Genomic DNA, 21715 nt, shown 5'->3' on the forward strand with positions numbered 1-21715 from the left:
CGTGCGGTTCTAGGCGCTACAGTCTGGAACCGCGCGACTGCTACAGTCGTAGATTCGAATCCTGCCTCGGGCATGGATGTGTGTGATGTCCTTAGGTTAGTTATGTTTAATTAGTTCTAAGTTCTAGGGGACTGATGACCTCAGAGGTTAAGTCCCATAGTGCTCAGAGCGATTTGAACCATTTTTTTAGGACAATGAGAAACAGGGTGCTGTAATCGAGTTTCTAACCGCAGAATATGTACCTCCAATTGAAAATCAGGAAAGAATGGAAGCTGCGTAAAATGATGATCGTATCGACATTAGTAACTTGAGACTTTGTGTTGTTCGTGCTCGTAGTGAAGGAAACGGTGGTGCTATTGTCAACGTATGTGGTCGGAATTGGGATGCTGCATTCATCAGAGAAAATCGTCGGATAACACAGACATAGCTCTCATGTGAGTGGCCGCGCGAGGTAGCCCTGCGGTCTCGGGCGCCTTTTCACGGTCCGCACGGCTGCCCCTGTCGGAGGTTCGAGTCCTCCCTCGGGTACGGGTGTGTGTGTTGTCCTCAGCGTAAGTTAGTTTAAGGAAGGTTAAGGACTGATGACCTCAGCCGTTTGTTCCCATAAGACCATACCACAAATTTCCAATTTTTTTCCCCTCATGTGAGTGTGCCACAACACGAGAACGTGTACAAGCCATCATTGCAGTAAAGCGATACAGAAAAGTATGCAGTGCAGCTGCCTCAGATGCTCACACCTGGAATGTAATAGAGGAGATCCGACATCTAACAATTGCTTTGATATATATACTAAGATGGTATCTGTTCTTTTGGACATGTCCGAAACAACTGATACCATCATAGTATATATATAGTTAAGGCTCACCGGCCACTTGACCATCTTCTTCATCTGTGCCAATGCACAAACAGTGCCCGTAATCTTATGGGAATCGACAACGCACCGCGAGTAATACACTCCTGGAAATTGAAATAAGAACAGCGTTAATTCATTGTCCCAGGAAGGGGAAACTTTATTGACACATTCCTGGGGTCAGATACATCACATGATCACACTGACAGAACCACAGGCACATAGACACAGGCAACAGAGCATGCACAATGTCGGCACTAGTACAGTGTATATCCACCTTTCGCAGCAATGCAGGCTGCTATTCTCCCATGGAGACGATCGTAGAGGTGCTGGATGTAGTCCTGTGGAACGGCTTGCCATGCCATTTCCACCTGTCGCCTCAGTTGGACCAGCATTCGTGCAGACCGCGTGAGACGACGCTTCATCCAGTCCCAAACATGCTCAATGGGGGACAGATCCGGAGATCTTGGTGGCCAGGGTAGTTGATTTACAACTTCTAGAGCACGTTGGGTGGCACGGGATACATGCGGACGTGCATTGTCCTGTTGGAACAGCAAGTTCCCTTGCTGGTCTAGGAATGGTAGAACGATGGGTTCGATGACGGTTTGGATGTACCGTGCACTATTCAGTGTCCCCTCGACGGTCACCAGTGGTGTACGGCCAGTGTAGGAGATCGCTCCCCACACCATGATGCCGGGTGTTGGCCCTGTGTGCCTCGGTCGTATGCAGTCCTGATTGTGGCGCTCACCTGCACGGCGCCAAACACGCATACGACCATCATTGGCACCAAGGCAGAAGCGACTCTCATCGCTGAAGACGACACGTCTCCATTCGTCCCTCCATTCATGCCTGTCGCGACACCACTGGAGGCGGGCTGCACGATGTTGGGGCGTGAGCGGAAGACGGCCTAACGGTGTGCGGGACCGTAGCCCAGCTTCATGGAGACGGTTGCGAATGGTCCTCGCCGATACCCCAGGAGCAACAGTGTCCCTAATTTGCTGGGAAGTGGCGGTGCGGTCCCCTACGGCACTGCGTAGGATCCTACGGTCTTGGCGTGCATCCGTGCGTCGCTGCGGTCCGGTCCCAGGTCGACGGGCACGTGCACCTTCCGCCTACCACTGGCGACAACATCAATGTACTGTGGAGACCTCACGCCCCACGTGTTGAGCAATTCGGCGGTACGTCCACCCGGCCTCCCACATGCCCACTATACGCCCTCGCTCAAAGTCCGTCAACTGCACATACGGTTCACGTCCACACTGTCGTGGCATCCTACCAGTGGTAAAGACTGCGAAGGAGCTCCGTATGCCACGGCAAACTGGCTGACACTGACGGCGGCGGTGCACAAATGCTGCGCAGCTAGCGCCATTCGACGGCCAACACCGCGGTTCCTGGTGTGTCCGCTGTGCCGTGCGTGTGATCATTGCTTATACAGCCCTCTCGCAGTGTCCGGAGCAAGTATGGTGGGTCTGACACACCGGTGTCAATGTGTTCTTTTTTCCATTTCCAGGAGTGTATGTATAATGGGCGGGGGCACTACGAAAGTGGGTTTCGCGGGAGGCTTGCCAGGGATAAATCCCTGCAGTCGCGCTATCCTCTGTGTCCTCGGTGGCTCAGATGGGCGCCGGCACGGTAGCTCAGCGTGTTCGGTCAGAGGGTTAGCTGCCCTCTGTAATTAAAGAACTGAGTTGACCAAAAAAATGGATAGAGGGTCTGCCATGTAAGCAGGAGATTCCGAGTTCGAGTCCCGGTCGGGGGCACAGATTTTCATCTGCCCCCGTTGACGTATGTCAACGCCTGTAAGCAGCTGAGGGTGTTCATTTCATTGTAATTGCTTTTATGTTTTGAGAGCGATGGTGATGGTCTCCTTAACAACACTGTGACAGGTGGTGACAGCTGGGTTAACCATTTTGACACAGAATGCAAGAGAGCGTGATTGGAGTTCCGCCATAAAGGATCACCGACGCCAAAACGCTGAAACCATGCCATTGGTAGACAAATTCATGCCCACTTTGTTCTGGGGTGTTCAAAGTAAGATGCACTTGGAATTCATACCTACAGCCATCACCGTGAATTGTGCAAGATATAGCGAGGCCCACGGAAAGCACGAATACGAAGAGTTCGCCCACATGTGGAGAACCCGCTCCTTCAGCATGATAATGCGAGGCCACACATGAGCGCTGCGTCATCTGCAACAGTCTGACACCTTCATCGATCATCGTCCTTACGGTTCCGACTTGGCCTCATTCGGTTTCTACCTGTTTCCAAAATGTGAAAAACACTTTCGAGGACCAATTTGTTAGTGATGAAGCGGTGCAAGCAGATGTGAGGTTGTCGCTCCATCAACAACATCAAACATTCTACTGTGAAGGTATCAACAAACTGGTCTTTAGTTGGGAGAAATATGTTCGTCGCCAAGATGACTATATTCAGATTTAAATACACGAGACGTGAAGAATAAAGGTGTAGAAGGTTAATAAAATTTGCGTCATTTCAGAAACTTTGAGAGTTTTCACATAAAAAAAATTCGGAGGCGTCACTTTTCAGCACACCCTCAAATGGTTCAAATGGCTCTGAGCACTATGGGACTTAACTACTCTCGTCATCAGTCTCCTAGAACTACTTAAACCTAACTAACCTAAGGACATCACACACATCCATGCCCGAGGCAGGATTCGAATCAGTGACCGTAGCGGTCGCGCGGTTCCAGACTGTAGCGCCTAGAACCGCTCGGCCATTCCGGCCGGCAGCACACACTCGCATGTCAATAAATTCAGCAATGAATTCACCGAAGCACTGACGCCTTTCAACCATTATGGAATTCACTGAGTTGGAAATGACCAGAAATACTAGACTGAACAAATAACTGACTCAAACACGTACCGTGCTTCAGTCATCGGCGATCTCCTCTCCGCACGCTACGATTTCTCTGAGCAGATGTCATTTCCGTTCATAGATATGAGCAGTTTTGCTTAAACCTCCAACTTCAACCTCCTGGTTTGCGCACATCTGACATCTGCGCATATCCATATGCTACAACGTGTCTGCGCTGATGTGATACGTGGGGCAGCTAACAGCGCAGCAATGACAAATACACTGTCTCAAGTCAAAAATCACCACTGAATGTACAAAAGCATTCAACGAAATGCTATGGCATATTTCAAGCGAAACTGAAAACAATTCGCTTATCTACCGCCTCAATGGGCAGCCGGAACTGTGTCAACACGTTTTCTTAAAATATGTAAATTTAATATTTTTTCAGTTTAGTATGAAAATTGTTTTTTTAGTATTGTAAGTATTTTACTTGTTTAACAATTAATAATCGAAAAGTTTGAGAATTGTTCTCAAGCGTAGTATCAAACGTCAGCTGAAAAACAATACACGAGTTCTGAAAGATTTTCCAACACCAAATGCTGACTGGAAGTATCCTGAATGACAAGGAGAACATAGACGTTGTCAAAGAAGCATGCAACACCCTCAAGAACTGGGTTCAGTGGCACCAGGGTGTAGCATGTTGATAGTGACGGGTTGTAACGTTATTGATTTATTTGTCACGGTCTCTGGATGCCAGTCTGTGCGCCGTTTTAGCTCTGCAGACAGTTGTAAGTAGGCTGTTTAGGTTTTTATGTTGGTAACGCCACGTAGCGCTCTGTATGAAAATCACTGACTGTGCTGTTTGCAGTGTTTGGCTGCTTTGCATCGTTGGAAAATTCGTCACTGTAGTGTTGGGCAGTTGGATGTGAACAGCGCGTAGCGCTGCGCAGTTGGAGGTGAGCCACCAGCAGTGGTGGGTATGGGGAGAGAAATGGCAGAATTTTGAGAGCGGATGGTCTGGACGTGTGTCCATCAGAAAGAGTAAATCTGTAATATATATATATATATATATATATATATATATATATATATATATATATATATGATGACTTTGGAACATTATTAAGGTAAATACATTGTTTGTTCTCTATCAAAATCTTTCATTTGCTGACTATGCCTATCAGTAGTTAGTGCCTTCAGTAGTTAGAATCTTTTATTTAACTGGCAGTATAAGCGCTCGCTGTATAGCAGCAGTTCGAGTAACAAAGATTTTTGTGAGGTAAGTGATTCATGAAAGTTATAGGTTATTGTTAGTCAGGGCCATTCTTTTGTAGGAATTTTTGAAAGACCGATTGCGTTGCGCTAAAAATATTGTGCGTCAGTTTAGTGTTGATCAGAACAAGTAAAGAGAGTAATGTCTGCGTACGTTCAGTTTTTCTCAGCTGTTCGAAAATCAAATAACGTAGAGGTTTATCAGCATAGTAATTCATAAATTTTGCTAAGGGGACGTTTCACAGTAACTGTGCTGAGATTAGACGAGAGCAGTGTGTGCAACACTCATTGTAAGGGAGATCCGTCCCCGTCGATGAGTACAAACTCTCGTTGAACAACGTCAACCATATGAACAGAGTTGCATTGTTGGTCTGCAGGAAGCTGGCTGGACATATCGACGGGCTGCTGCACATGTTGGGCATAATGTATCGGTGGCGTGACGCCGATTTCAAGAGCTGTTAATGGAACATTCTCGCACCCACAGACCAGGATCTGGACGGCAGACAGTAACTGTGTTGCGATTAGAAATCGACTCATTGTGAGAGCAGCAGAGGCCGACTGAATATCTTCAAGGGAAGAAATTTGGGCACGTGATGCACTTGGCGTGCCACGAAGAGCCATTTGGAACTGTGTCTTGCAGCAAGACTAAGGTAATGTGTGTCTAGCCAGGCAACCTCAGGCACCACGACACCGCATGCACGGTTAGCTGGAGCCGTGAAAGAGTCGACTGATGAGTAGAAAGCCACTCTGTAATCTTCAATGATTGGAATAAATAGATTTTGTCTGTACGTGAGAGATGGACGTATCCAGCATAGACCTGGTGAGCTGCCTATTCCAGAGTGCATTCGTCCAGGGCAAACAGCTCCCATCCTGGATTCAAGGGATGGGCGTCTATTAGTTACAACTCGCAATCACATTAGTTGCTTCACCATGATAAAGTAACCAGTGCCCGCTAAACTGCACAGATTGTTATCCCCATGTTTCTAAGAATACTTCGTCAGGCGACGTGATTCTTCAGCAGGACAAAGCACGACCTCTTCAGGCTGATGCGAAGCAACGTGCTCTTCGAGGTGTACGACTGCGCTGGTCAGAAAGATCACTGGATCTCCGAAAATTTAACATGTATTGGGTATGGTGAAGCGGGAATTTACTCTTCTCAAGAGCCCGCTAGAACCACTGCCGAATTGTAACAAAAGGTGCTAGATGCTTGAGACAGTCTATAGCTGAATACGTTTCGTTTCGGGATCTTCACGGTAGTTTTCTTCGAGAACTGTCGCCAGAATGTGTGTGTGTGTATGTGGTGGCGGTGGTGGGGGGGGGGGGGGGGGGCGGTGCGGGGCGGGGATACAATGTGTACTGATGTGACTGCTTAGACACCAATTAATGTATGATTCATTTGCTCTGAATTTGTTACCATATAGTCACACAGTCATGAGCCGCCTGTCACATTATCAATAAAATGGCTTTGTCGTTGAGGGTGTCCCGTTTTTTCCCGGAGCGTAAGATAACCTGCAAGTAACAGCAAATGTTCCGTCAGTGGTGGTGAGCCTATTTCCTGAAACATCACACCCTGCCTCCAAACGGTACTCCGCCAGTCACAGTCGGGTCTCGTACCTCTCCTAGAGAGTGGTGACGTGTCTCAGCCCAAATTAATGGAGAGATTTGTTAATTCACAAATGGTCTCTGTGAGGGCGCTGACTTAGGATAAGGAACTAGGATCAGGAACTAGCTGGGGATCAAGATTACTGGACCGGTAGTTTTCCACATGAACGACGACTACGTCGGTAGGCTTTTTAAGCGCTACAGCTTGGCGTTGCAGGTATTAATGAGTTGGAGAAGCCAACGCACTGTACACGGAAATTGTTTCTCACAGTTTCAACAGAATTTTGAGAGTAAAATTGAGGTAAGGAAGTTTACAATGGCGCTATTTTCTCTTTATTTCATTTACATTACTAAAATTCATTCAAGATAAAGGTAAATATCTTTATGTTCAAACAAAAAAAGAAATTCAAGACATGTATCGATGCTTCCTATTGTGTTTGCGTGAATGTTGTTGACAACCATGCAGCAGTACTACTCGTCGCCTGGAGAGCGCGCAAAATCTAAATGCATTTCAGTGTAATTGTATTCCTACGTATAAATTGCCCATTCAGAGTGTATAAAATGTCGTCAAATGTTTTGAATATCATGTGGGAATATATTCTAATTATTAATACAATGTTTAAAACCATTGTTATTTATAACAATTATATTCAAAAGATTCACTTTTTTAAATAATCAAGCTAAGTTAACAGTTGCAAACGTCAAAGAAATTTTAAAACTAAGCTGTGAGACTTGTATAATAACAATAAATTATTAATCTCATTCTGAGTCTTGTTTTCTTTTATTTTAATTTAAATTAATTTTTTATTTATTTATTCATTTATTTTTTACTTGCAGAATCAGAGAAATTATACTGAAGGAGATTTGGAGAGGGTAGGTACTGCTGTAGAGAACGGAGGGCTATCGATAAGGCAGGCTGCGAGGACATATGGAATCAGTGCCATTCAATACTATTCGGAGGAGAGTGAATAGAGCTGTTCATTTAGGAAACAAGAGACCTGGACCAATACCTCTACTCGGTGAAGAAGTTGAGCAACAAATTTCCGAAACTGTCGTAGAGCTGCAAAAAATGTGGCATAGTTTGAGCATAAATGCTCAAAACTGCAGGAGAAGTGGATGCTAAGGGAGCGGTAAAAGTTTTAAAAAATGACTTCCTGTCCAAACGATGGTACAAGAGTTTCATGATGCGGAAGAATTTAACACTTCGGCAATCAGAAAATCTTTCTGCCGCCTGCACCGGCATGGAAACAGAAAATGCTAATGAGGAGATCTTAGAAAAGCTGACGGGTACAATTCAGGAACTCCGTGTAACAGGCTGCGACATCTTCAACGTTGACGAAACTGGAGTAACGATGGTCAATAAAAGTGGGAAAATTGTTGCTCGAAAAGGCTGCAAAACAATGGTGATAAGAGAAAGTGGTGGAAGAAGTGAAAACATAACGCATGTGGTCGCTACATATGCTACAGGAACTGTAGTTCTATCACCAGTGGTCATTTAAACAGGATGCAGGTTAAACGAGGACCACTTCACCAAATGGATACACAGATTCCAAAAATTTTACAGATCGTTCGTGAAATTCACTGTGAAAGTACCTCCCAAATGACCAATACCTGTGCTTCTACACGGCCACGCTTCGAGTCTATCCTCATGTGTGACGTCACTTGAGTTCCTAAAGGCGTTCGAAGAAAAGGAAAAAAAATATAGAAGAAGAAAAGAGAAGGAACATCTCGAAAGAGGAGACATGAAACGTCATCTGAAAGTTCAGAGAGCGATGGACGATCACACTGCCTGTGAAATATGTGGTGATGTGGTGGGACATACAGAGATGACTGCAATGGAGGAAGCTGGATCCTGCGCAATAAGTGCAAAGTGTGGTCTCACCAAACATGTCAGAATTCAGCAAACAATGTTTGATCAAAATACTTCACATGTGAAAACTGCAAATAGGTGTAGGTCTAACTTACAAAAGGCAACTTCATAAGATTGAGAACTATTGCATCTATAATATTGTTTGCGCATTGTAATTTTCTTTTCTGAATCCTTTGTCTATCGAGTTTCATTTTCATTCATATTCGTAGTTTTTATCCTCAATTTGTGCCGAGCACCAGATGTGGATCACACCGGACAGTTTCTCCAGAGAATATTTTAGCCATATACGCCGTTCACTGACTTACGTCTTATGACATATTTTATTAGCGTAAAGAAAGGGAACAATTTTCAGTAACTGGTCTAACTATGGACCATTGCTAACGGCCTTGCCGCAGTGATGACACCGGTTCCCGTCAGATCACCGAAGTAAAGAGCCGTCGGGCTGGTCTAGCACTTAGATGGGTGACCGTCCGGTCTGCCGAGCGCTGTTGGCAAGCGGGGTGCACTCAGCCCTTGTGAGGCAAACTGAGGAGCTACTTGACTGAGAAGTAGCGGCTCCGGTCACGAAAACTGACAACGGCTGGGAGAGCGGTGTGCTGACCACGTGCCCCTCCGTATCCACATACACTGACGCCCCTGAGCTGAAGGGAGGACACGGCAGCCGGTCGGTACCGTTGGGCCCTCCAAGGCCTGTTCTGACAGAGTTCAGTTTAGTTTAGGTTAATTACGGACCAATGCGAGTACGTAAGTTTTTTTTTAAGAAAAACCTTTACTCAGCCCCCGTTAATATAAATTTATATTTTCCTTGATTACAGAAGATCAACTAATTAATATGTTGTCCACAAAGCTTAATATGCCCCTTTACTTCCATTCGAGAAATATGAGTTGATACTTAGGTACATCCAGAACTAGTTACTAAAGTACTACTGCATGACGGGAAGTCCACAAAACCGTAGGCCTTGGCTGAGGATGCTTACACTTTTCAGCCGAATTAAGACATTGCCGCCACAATGTTCGAATTTTGTAAACATGTTGGTACTCCTGCAAGCATTTGTTACACTTTTGGCTTTTTTACAGATTTTTTTGTGAAACGGCACACCACCAAGTGCTCCTGAAAAACATTCTCTGTGACACGGTAGCCTTTGAAAGTTCATTCCTAGACCGACAAACGGTGGGCGAAATTAAGTTGCGTGGCGGAGTCTTGTTTTGGGTGTTTCATTTCATAAATAACTGCTGCAACAAGGTGTTTGGAAGGGAAAGTCTCTATGACGTGCTTTCACCAGACCTCGTTGCTTCTGTCGTAATTGTTACTATAGCTGCTGATCAGAAGGAGAGGCACGAACCCAAAAAATGTTGGTGCTTGTGAGTACATTTCCTACTGTATTTGTGATGAAAAGAACGACGTTAATTAACTTTACTAATAAATGCTAAATAGGAATACATTTCTACCAAAACTGAAAAGTGGTAGTTATGTACGAATAAAATTTTCTCAACAAACCGCATCACTTGGAAGGGACGCGGCTTGTTGAGAAGATTTTATTGATTCAGCAGCTTTTAACTCCTTTTACTAGGTTTACCATGTTCTTAGTTATGGCAAAGTACCTTATACGCCAAGTTAAATAAACTGATTCATCAGTGGCTAGAGCAATCCATCTTGATCCTCTCTTGTATAATGGACAAAGTACTGCTGTCTTACAGCTGTCGGGTAACGCCTCAGTCTTCCAGATGACCTGAATGTGTGTGAACAGCTCGGTCAGTAGCATACGTCTTCTATATTTCAACACTTCGGCGTGGACCACGTCGTCTCATGGCGATTTATTGCTCTTCAACTTCCATATGGCTTTCACTATGTCCTCCACCGTGATATCAGTTTGTGTTATTTGTTTCTTTTTGGTTTTCACTGAAACATAGCTCTCGTTTAGGGCAGTAAAGTAGCTCACGGCAATATTCTCTCCATCGCTCTAAGACTGATTCATCATCCACGATCATTTTCCATTTTTGTCACTGATGTACTGACTTCTTGCTTTGAACCCTTTTCCTGCCGTTTTTACAGGTTCAAAGAATCTCTTACTGTCCGGATTTCGGCTATTCACTTCTAAATTTTCAAGAATTTCTCTTAGGTATTTTCTCTCTTCATTTCTCAGTACTCTTATGGTCGTTCTGCGCGCTTCTGGTTATGTTTGCTTCAGTGTTTCATTATCTGTATCCTATAGCCATAACTCAAGTGCTTTCTTCCTTCTCTTAACTAAATCTTCGTATTCCTCATTACCGAGCGAGGTGGCGCAGTGGTTAGACACTGGACTCGCATTCGGGAGGACGACGGTTCAATCCCGCGTCCGGCCATCCTGGATTAGGTTTTCCGTGATTTCCCTGAATCACTCCAGGCAAATGTCGGGATGGTTCCTTTGAAAGGGCACGGCCGACTTCCTTCCCATCCTTCCCTAATCCGATGAGACCGATGACCTCGCTGTCTGGTCTCCTTCCCCAAACAACCCAAACCAACCCATTCCTCATCAAACGATCTAATTTATTGCTGTTTCTTCTTTCTGCACAGCGCGTTATTAACGCGTGTGCCTTTACAGCGTGACATTCCTTCTCCACGTATTCTTCATTTTCTGAATTTTTTGGTACATCGAATTGGTTATTTATTTTTAACGCAGAATCTTTACGTTTTTCCTCACTTTTTCGTTTTGGCATGTCAGACCCTGGGTTTCCATTTTTTGTGTTCGCACCCAGCCGGAACTTTTCCGAATCATGAAATGGTCAGTCCCACCGTGACGTGCTGGACCATATTTCACTATTTTCCTCTGCTGCATGTCTGTCATTAATTGATCTGTCTGACTGGCGGTTTTTCCATCAGTTGAGCACCTTGTTTCTAGATGAATTTCCTGTTCGGAATGTTGTCGAGCTGATAACCATGTTCCCTTTAGCGGCAAATGTTACCATCCTGAAGCCGTTATCATTGGTTTCTCCGTGCAAGCTGTACTTTCCTGCGGTCGGAGAACAGATATTTTCATTGTCTACTTTGCCGGTGAAATCACCTGGAAGTATGTATGTGTCTCTTTTAGAGATTTCTTCGTAAACTCGATCTATCCCTTCATATATTTTTTCGTCGTGTGCCTTCAGTAGGGGCATGAACGTTTGTGAAGGTTGCGTCATAGCTTTTCTGATTAACTGTATGACAAACGCTTGCTCACAGTTTTTAACTGCTTTACTTGATTTACCATGTACGTACTTATACAAAATCCATCACAATTTGTCTTTTGGATCCTCCTCCATAAAAAATTGTAGTGTTCCTGCTTCGCATACCTGTTTGCCTACACATCCGATTTTCTGTAATGCTGAAGAGGGCCCTGTACGGTTGGGGCTTTGGACATTCCAAGTAGATATTCTTCTTATTTGCTACGTTTGTATTCAATTAATCTATCTGGTATCCGAGACTGATTAACTTGATTAAACTTTTCTGGTTTAGGGTTTTTAGGTCAACGGCAAGCCACAAACCTGGAGGGCAAGGGGCGCTCCTGTTTGTGTTGTCATAACCTAGCCGAAAGGATCAGTTTTAAGGAGCCAGCCGCTCGCCCTCAACCTTCCTGGCAAGGGACAGGATTCACTTCCTTGACACTCACATATCAAGTCTGCCTAAAACTTTACTGGAGTGAAGTGGATACTTTTCAGTGGATATATCTGTTCGACTTCAGTATACCCCTCAACACTAATCATCGAGTCATTTATCCTAATGCTTCCTCGAACGTGTTTCGGACTACTGCCCTACCCCATCGATAGAGAAGCCGTTAGCCTTTGTCTATCGGCGTTGCCCGCCGCCTACGCCGCTAAAGTATGCGGTGGAAGAGAAATCAGGAGGTGATAAGGAATAGGAAGGGAGAGGAAAGTAAAGGAAGATGGATCGTTGTGAGGCACGCTTTGTCTGGCTCTGCTGAGACCTGTCTAGCTAGCTAAGACCTGCCAGTAGCTACGTTACCGATCTCAGCTTCTCCAGAACACTCAAACTCTCCTGCACTCATAGTCGGTGCTACAATAAGGCAGTGCCTCAAGGAAGAGGGAATATTTTATAGATCTAAAAACAAAGTCTTGAAACAACAATTAATGGAATAATCGATTACTGTGATACAATTACCCAACGGCCTTGCCACAGTGGTAACAACGGTTCCCGTCAGATCACCGAAGTTCGGGCTGGGCTAGCACTTGGATGGGTGATCATCTGGTCTGCCGAGCGCTGTTAGCAAGCGTGGTGCACTCAGCCCTTGTGAGGTAAACTGAGGAGCTACTTGATTGAGAAGGAGCGGCTCTGGTCTCGCAAACTGACCTATGGCCGGAAGAGCGGTGTGTTGACCACATGCCCCTGCAAATCCGCATCCAGTGATGCCAGTGGACTGAGGATGACACGGCGGCCGGTCGGTACCGTTGGGTCTTCCAAGGCCTATTCGGACAGAGTATGACACAACTGATCGATGTGATGCTTAGGTTCACTTAAATAAGCGGAAAGGCCAGTTAATCGGTTCTTAAACATAACTGCCCATCCCTACCACATCTGTAAACCACTTCAACAATTGTCCCATTAGAAACAAAACAAACAACGGCAGCACTCATTTTTGAGCCCAGAGTTGCTTAACTGCACGTTGTTGCCCGTCAAAGAAGTTGTATTTGTTCTCATATCGACTGAAGTACAAAAAATGTTCAAATGTGTGTGAAATCTCATGAGACTTAACTGCTAAGGTCATCAGTCCCTAAGCTTACACACTACTTAACCTAAATTATCCTAACGACAAACACACACACCCATGCCCGAGGGACGACTCGAATCTCCGCCGGGACCAGCCGCACAGTCCATGGTTGCAGCACCCAAGACCGCTCGGCTAATCCCGCGCGGCGACTGAAGTACAGCAACGTTGACATCACACAGTTCAACCCACAGGGCATAGTCAACGAGGTGCTGCTGGTATTCATCAATCACTTCCCGACCGACTCGTCTCACAATAAATACAGAAAGTGGGTCACCTATACCGTACCGTGGCCAACTCGTACACCTATCTTCGCCATGGTAGAACTGTTATTACCACGCTCTGCTCCTTGCTGCAACAAGCTACTCAGCTCTTCTGGCACTTCCCCAATTATTTTAGAGCGACAGTCTTCTCCAAGTGAGCACAAACGAACTAAAGTCTTGCTACAGGCGAACTGAGCATAGTGAATTAGAATGGAACATAAGAGTCGCTAAACTGAAACACATGTGTAGGATAGATTTCTGTTTTTCTATTACGAATCCAGCTTAACTCACCGGTCGCCATGATTGCTTCCCCCATAGGCAAGTGTGCACCCTCAGAGACTGCGGAAAGTACAATGTAGAGTGGAAACACAGAAGCTGATAAGGGGAGCAGTATCTGGGACAACGACGTAGCACTCAGGCCTACCAGGTACTGTATCCTTCGTCCAAATCTGAAACAGAAAAAGAGATTTGGAGAAAGCAGAGAACAGGGTCGGTATAAAGCAAAAACGAAACAAGGAACAGCTTGCGGCTCCCAGCTGAAGGCGGCGCCGAAGTGCATGATTTGTATGCAGAGGATATCGCTGTTAGTGATTAGTGGAAGTGCCCGAGGGGAATGGAGGAGGGGGAAGGGTATCAAATATGAGTCGGTTCTGTGGAAAAATGTTCTCGAACCCGCTCTGATCATCTTGATAAAGAAATTTCTTATCAATTCATTGACCATGACATTTGATATGATGATACGTACTAATTACAGCACCATTAAACCACGATACCTTATTACTAATTTTTTTTTACTGTAATCATTTGTAATCCTTTTCACTTTATGTGTGGAATAATAATTTCATTGGCTGATAAAATAAAACAATTGTTTTCTGATAGTTTTTAGTATACCTTTTCAAGGTTCAGAGCTCTGTCTCGTAAATTTATCATTACTGTATCGTCTAGTGTGTTGGCCTCCTACTCATGTAAAATGAGTTTTCTGCGGAGAAGTTTCCAGCAAGAAAGATGATCGTCATTATTGATGGCTGATGACGGCTTCTTCTGTGACGCAGTGTCTGGTGATTGTCAAACGTTGTATTCAATAAAACGTATCGTTTAATAGGAAATAGTAATATTGTGGTTCATCGGTAGGCTGAGATACCTGCAGGAAACCGTTTATTCTCACTGACTACAGCATGCAAAAACACAGAAAGAAACGTGTCTCTAGCTTAAGACTAAAATTTTAACTCATGTTACCAGTCACCTATTTTCACATTACAGTTTCATTCTCTACCAATGCCGTTTTGTCTGGAATATGTCTTAAGCCAAAGTAACACAGTTCGAAGGTAGAAATTTAGAACTGCCCACATCAACAACATTAAGATTTTTCTGTACGATATGGCACACATACGTTATTTCGTTTTGTAAAATTTTTAAGCTGTTTATTTTTTTCTGTGGAAATGTGTAATCTCATTCTCAATCACGCATTCAAAGTTACCTTGCTCAACAGCATGTCCTTTCCATAAAGAGGAGACTGATATAAAGGAAATGGGTGTTTCCTTGTAACGAACTGAAATTTCACGTTGCAGGATGCACAAATACCTACTTAATAAGGTTTCTCAAATGAAGAAATTGTTATCAGTATCCTCCACCTCCAATACGAGTAGTCGGTTCGTTAGGTGACCTGCCATGCAAACTGGCTCAACCTCACTGGTATGACTAAAGGGCAGATACGGCAATAATAACAGCAGCAGCGTATGATGTATAACAAGTGCAGATATTGTTACAAATAGAAAAGCGAATGAGAAAGTACTCTATTTCTGACAACATAGTTATTCTCAGGTGTTGAATGATGCCAGCGTCAACTGAAATTGTACAAGTTCATGGCCATGAGTTATTAGTACAGCTGGGAGAAAAAAATGAGCCGGTTGATGAAGTGATTAAATATATATAAACATACAAACATCTTGTGACATACAATTTTATCGCTAAGCTTTCGTGTTAGGCGGTATCTCAGCTGGTCCGCTTTCTTAAAAATCATAAGAAGAAAGGGTCTTATGAAATGCATTCACAAACTGTGAATACGACTGCACAAGGGCTATACGGTTCACTAGTAACATATGAAAGTTTGTACCGGACCGCTCTACGCAGGTGGTCGCATTACCCACCTCGGCCATCCGATCACGCTTCCAGGCCCCACCCGAATTTCCATATTTCCGAGTGTCTACGTCCCATAGTGTTCGCATAAAAACTCGTATGATTCCAGCACAGGGATGAATATTGTTTTGCTCGTCATAATGCCTTGATTTGGTATGAAATACTGTAAGACATTATCTACATTTTACTGTGTGTATATAGTTCGATGCAATGTTCCTTCGGACATGTATGTACGAATCGTATTGCAAAATACTGCCCTACTGTATTTCATGCCAGTGCAAGTCAATCTGACTAGGAAAAGAAAGTCTCTCCCTGCACGGGAATCACATCATTTGAATGCGAGCACTATGGGACGCAGACACTAGGACAAATGAAATTTCGCTGGCCGGGGTGGTTAAGGATACAGGTGGCTCAAAGCGGGAAATCCCGGGTCGAGTCTCAGTCTGGCACAACTTATCATATGTTACTAGTAAATCACATAGCCGTTGTACAATCGTATTCGCTGCTTGCCAATGCATTTCATAATTTAAGACGCCAACCACCGTCCGCAGTGTTCGTTCCTTCTGACTTGGATGCCAGTTCGAAGGAACACAGCATAACAGTATACAGCCACTGTTAAATACAGACACTCCCTTACTGTAAAAAAAGCCTGTATTTGAAAATGTTTGACAGATATGATCAGATCGCAGCTTGACTACGCCATTGTTAGGCAAAGGTCTGGTGACCAAATATTGGACTTCAAGTATTTAAGACACGGAAGAGTAAATGTAGCCTTGTGGAAATGTCGCTATCTGACAATAAACTATACCCACTCCTACTCCGACCGGCAGAAGTGGCCGTGAGGTTCTAGGCGCTGCAGTCTGGAACCGCGAGACCGCTACAGTCGCAGGTTCGAATCCTGCGTCGGGCATGAATGTGTGTGATGTCCTCAGGTTAGTTAGGTTTAGCTAGTTCTAAGTTCTATGGGACTAATGACCGCAGACGTTGAGTCCCATAGTGCTCAGAGCCATTTGAACCACTTTTTGAACCACTCCTACTTCCCATTTACCAGGTAATAACTGCCGAAGATACTGATGATTCTAACATTACGCTAGCAAAGCCGTCTGAAGAATATGACAAGGGGGGTTTAAAATTGTGGAATTGTGGCCAATATTTTTCTGTCATGAATAAATATTTTCAGCAAAACACAAAAATGACTGGCAAATACAAAGTGAGTTTTCTAGGGCAGGTGAATCCGAAATTCGAGGCTTAAGGATTTAACAGAAAGGGAAAAAAAATCAGATACCGTACCAACATAGTATGACAGTGAGAAAACAGAAACATTAGAATTCCGTATTCTAGGGAACTTCCACCCTACTCACGGGATGTGACTTTCGCCGACTCCCACATTTCTACAACCATGTAGTGGAAATCGTTTTGAATAAAGTGAAGAGAGTCTAGCAATTGTTGATGGGTACTCTGTTTTCCCTCAAAACTGGCACTGCAGGTACGGTACCTACTCAGGAAATATGTTACACACATTACACTCATTTAAAATAACTCCAAATGTTATCATTTTCGACCCGAAAATAACTATCGACGAATCACTGAGAAATTTTCAGTGCTTCCTAAAAGACACTGAATTGATATGAGCAACCAAGAAACTCATATTGCTTAGATTCCTGCGTTTATATTGTTATATAAATGTGAGAATTAGTTAGGGCACTATGAAATAAAGATATGAAAACATGATACTGACTACGCTCTTCTAGTTGTCCGCTATATATCTAAATTAATAACGGGATACCTGAGCTTGAAGGACATCAGACGAAAACCGCGACGAGTAACACCTGGTAGGAATCATTCTGCCCTTCATTTATTTTCTTTCGAGGGTTTTGTCATTTGTCTGTCATCAATAGAGCAATAGAAAAAACAAAACTAAGTAACTGACTGCAGGTTACTTGAAAAACATTTCGGACTTATATATAATGTCATTGATGGCTCAAAATGGTTCAAATGGCTCTGAGCACTATGGGACTTAACATCAGAGGTCATCAGTCCCCTAGAACTTAGAAGTACTTAAACCTAACTAACGTAAGGACATCACACACATTCATGCCCGAGGCAGGATTCGAACCTGCGACCGTAGCAGTCGTGCCGTACTGGACTGAAGCGCCTAGAACCTCACGGCCACCGCGGCCGGCTAAGGTCATTGATGAATTACTGGTTGTAGTGACTTTAGTGATGCTAAAGTCTTCAGGGTTCTTGGGCCGTGTCGTACTACTTCCATACGATCGACGATTCGACCCTTCCTTTGGGGTCTTCTTTAGGATCTTGTGGTATCCGTGGTCATCTGAACACTGTCAAAGACCGGCGTCCCGTCCTGTTATAGAACGGGGCTTCCCCGTGTTTAAGCTTGAGCATTGGGATTACTGGGTGAAATTGTAGTGGCTACCATTGGTAGGCCTTCTTCTTTGCACAGTAAGTGAAGTTTCCCACGCTAATGCGAGAGAAGTGGATTTATTTGCTAAGATTCTTATGGGTAGCATTGTTGGGTCACCGTCACAGTTTAGGGAAGGATCTTTCCAGCAATTATGCTCTAGAAGGGTTACTGCTAAGTATTCTTTCTGTTGCTATTGGTGAATCACCGTCAGCGGACAGAAGCGAAACGCGCAGAGTAAACGGGGCAGAATGTGAATCAACAATATTATTGTCCATGGAGGTGGCTTCCTGGACGATGATTACATTCCTCATATACAGCGACCACGTATTCACTTTCTTGATCTCGGGGAATCACGAAGCCTAAAGACTAAAGCCGTCGTCTCTATTGAAGCTGCATTCGTTCTTAGAATCTTGAATTGCTTCTCTGAATTTTCGTTTATAAAAGTTTCTTTAGCCAGCCCGCTTACGTTATTGAAATCAATGTCAAGGGCACAGTTATCGTGATGTTCCGCCACAGCAGTTTTCCCACATATTTTCTGCCTCGTGTGATGTCCGTTTTCCTTAATACGTTCTTCAGTCCTTCTTGTTTCGTTTGTATACACTTTAGAGCAGCCACACGCCATTTTGTAGACGCCAGCAGTGTGGAAGTAATCAGTTGCAACCGTTTTGTGTTGGAAATGGTCTTCTACCTCGTTCTTGCTGAAGAAAGGGGTGTGTATATCATTCTTGCATACAATTTTGTTCATGCGGTCAGTGACACGAGAAACAAACGGTAGCTAAACTGAATGAGAAGACGGTCCTCGTCATTGCTATTAGCATAATTAATATTTTGTTCAAAAGCCCTCTCTGTGGACAAACTATGTATGGCCTATCCATGATAGATGACGAATCGTGTCCTTTGACACTAATAGTGAATAAGACCAACTAGCCAATTTACTTTTTAGATAGTCATTTATCTGGAAAACTAACACCTCTAACAGGAAAAAAAGACACTTCAAAACTTTTTTTAGAAGTTGTACGAATAGTGAAGATATCAAATGGTTCAAATGGCTCTGAGCACTATGGGACTCAACTGCTGAGGTCATTAGTCCCCTAGAACTTAGAACTAGTTAAACCTAACTAACCTAAGGACATCACAAACATCCATGCCCGAGGCAGGATTCGAACCTGCGACCGTAGCGGTCCTGCGGTTCCAGACTGCAGCGCCTTTAACCGCACGGCCACTTCGGCCGGCAGTGAAGATATCCGCAAGTATCATTCTTGTAAGCTTCGATGTGAAATCTTTACTTACTAACACTCCAGAATTAGATATAATGGATACAATAAGCTCGAAAGTTGCACCACATGTTTATGAAATGATTAAATTTAGCATTCGATTGAGCTATTTTAAAAATAGAGTAAAATTTTACGAGTAATCTGACGGTGTTCCTATGAGCTCACACATATCACCGATAGCAGATGACAATTTCATGAAATATTTCGATTAACGGGCATTAAGTAATGCTCCTTTAAAGTCTTCCTGTTTGCTCCACTTCGCAGATGACACGTTCAAGATACACCTCACTCCAAAGAAGACCTTGGAGAGTTCTTCAGTTTCGTAACTGAGTTTCACTCCTTTATCAACTTTATCTTGTAGGTTGAGAGCGAGGTCTGCCACCTGTTACTAGATCTGTTCGTGTACCTAACAATACTCTAGGATACAGAGCAAACAGAAAAACTACTAACACAAATAATAGGTATTTAGATGCCACTTCGCACCATCACCCAACCCAGAAGCAAGAAGTGCTGAAAAATTTGTCTTCTCGTGCCTCCGATATCAACAACGACAATAGCCTGGGATACGAGTTGGATTTCTTAAAGAAGGCAGCTCAGGCCAATGGCTATGATGGACTGTCCGTAAAGTGGGCTTTGAAATATCACACTACTGGCCATTAAAATTGCTACACCAAGAATAAATGAAGATGATAAACGAGTATTCATTGGACAAATATATTATACTAGAACTGACGTGTGATTACATTTTCACGCAATTTTGGTGCATAGATCTTGAGAAATCATTACCCAGAACAACCACCTCTGGCCATAATAACGGCTTCGATACGCCTGGGCATTGAGTCAAACAGAGCTTGGATGACGTGTACAGGTACAGCTGCCCATGCAGCTTCAACACGATACCACAGTTCATCAAGAGTAGTGACTGGCGTATTGTGACGAGCCAGTTGCTCGGCCACCATTGACCAGACGTTTTCAATTGGTGAGATATCTGGAGGATGTGCTGGCCTGGGCAGCAGTAGAACATTTTCTGTATCCAGAAAGGCCCGTACAGGACCTGTAACATGCGGTCGTGTATTATCCTCCTGAAATGTAGGGTTTCACAGGGATCGAATGAAGGGTAGAGCCACTGGTCGTAACACATCTGAAATGTAACGTCCACTGTTCAAAGTGCCATCAATGCGAACAAGAGGTGACCGAGACGTGTAACCAATGGCACCCCACACCATCACGCCGGGTGATACACCAGCATGGCGATGACGAATACACGCTTCCAATGTGCGTTCACTGCGATGTCGCCAAACACAGATGCGACCATCATGTCGCTGTAAGAAGAACCTGGATTCATCCGAAAAAAATGACGTTTTGCCATTCGTGCTCCCACGTTCGTCTTTAAGTGCACCATCGCAGGCGCTCCTGTCTGTGATGCAGCATCAAGGGTAACCGCAGCCATGGTCTCCGAGCTGATTGTCCATGCTGCTGCAAACATCGTCGAATTGTTCGTGCAGATGGTTGTTGTTTTGCAAAGGTCCCCATCTGTTGAATCAGGGATCCGTTTCAGCCATGCGGATAAAATGCCTGTCATCTCGACTGCTAGTGATACGAGGCCGTTGGGACCCAGCACGGCGTTCCGTATTACCCTCCTAAACCCACCGATTCCATATTCTGCTAACAGTCATTGGATCTTGACCAACGCGAGCAGCAATGTCGCGATACTATAAACCGCAATCGCGATAGGCTACAATCCGACCTTTTATCATAGTCGGAAACGTGATGACATGCAATTCGCCTCCTTACACGAGGCATGAGAACAACGTTTCACCAGGCAACGCCGGTCAACTGCTGTTTGTGTATGAGAAATCGGTTGGAAACTTTCCTCATGTCAGCACGTTGTCGGTGTCGCCACCGGCGCCAACCTTGTGTGAATGCTCTGAAAAGCTAATCATTTGCATATCACGGAATCTTCTTCCTGTCGGTAAAATTTCGCGTCTGTAGCACGTCATCATCGTGGTGTAGCAATTTTAGTGGCCAGTAGTGTAATAGGATGCCGGAAAACAATTTAGTACCCTTGGAATACCCTTGGCAAGACGACATAGATTTCGATCCGATGATGGCCTATGCCATTTGGAGATAGAAGATATACTGATATTGATTTCCACGTAACCCGATAACAGATAGTGTAGGGGCATACCTACAAGAGCGCCATCTGTGTGTAAACTTTAATAGGGAATGCTCACAGCCAGAAGGCTCCGTGTAGTTCAGACTAGTGAGGCATGCAGGCAACCACGCCACAGGGACGAACTTGTGCTTCCTACAGCCAGCTGAACGAGTTTGAAACGCGTCAAACTGTTGCTTTCCGAGTGGCGGGATGGATCCTTCGGAGAACTGCCACACAGTTTGGACGTTCTGCGTCAGGTGCGTAACGATGCTGGTATCAGTGGTCACGTGAACATTCTCACACCTGTAGACGAGGTTC

General features: G+C 44.4%; 1 protein-coding gene across 1 annotated transcript in view; it reads right to left on the reverse strand.

Moving 5' to 3' along the window:
* LOC124606135 (solute carrier family 22 member 7-like) overlaps positions 1 to 21715 on the reverse strand; it is a 60097-nt gene that overhangs the window by 19891 nt on the left and 18491 nt on the right. The window contains exon 2 of the mRNA XM_047138099.1: positions 13702 to 13859. Coding sequence (XP_046994055.1) covers positions 13702 to 13859 — 158 coding nt within the window. The remainder of the gene's footprint in view (positions 1 to 13701; positions 13860 to 21715) is intronic.

Source organism: Schistocerca americana, chromosome 3, assembly GCF_021461395.2.
Source record: "Schistocerca americana isolate TAMUIC-IGC-003095 chromosome 3, iqSchAmer2.1, whole genome shotgun sequence".
Taxonomy (NCBI): Eukaryota; Metazoa; Arthropoda; class Insecta; order Orthoptera; family Acrididae; genus Schistocerca; species Schistocerca americana.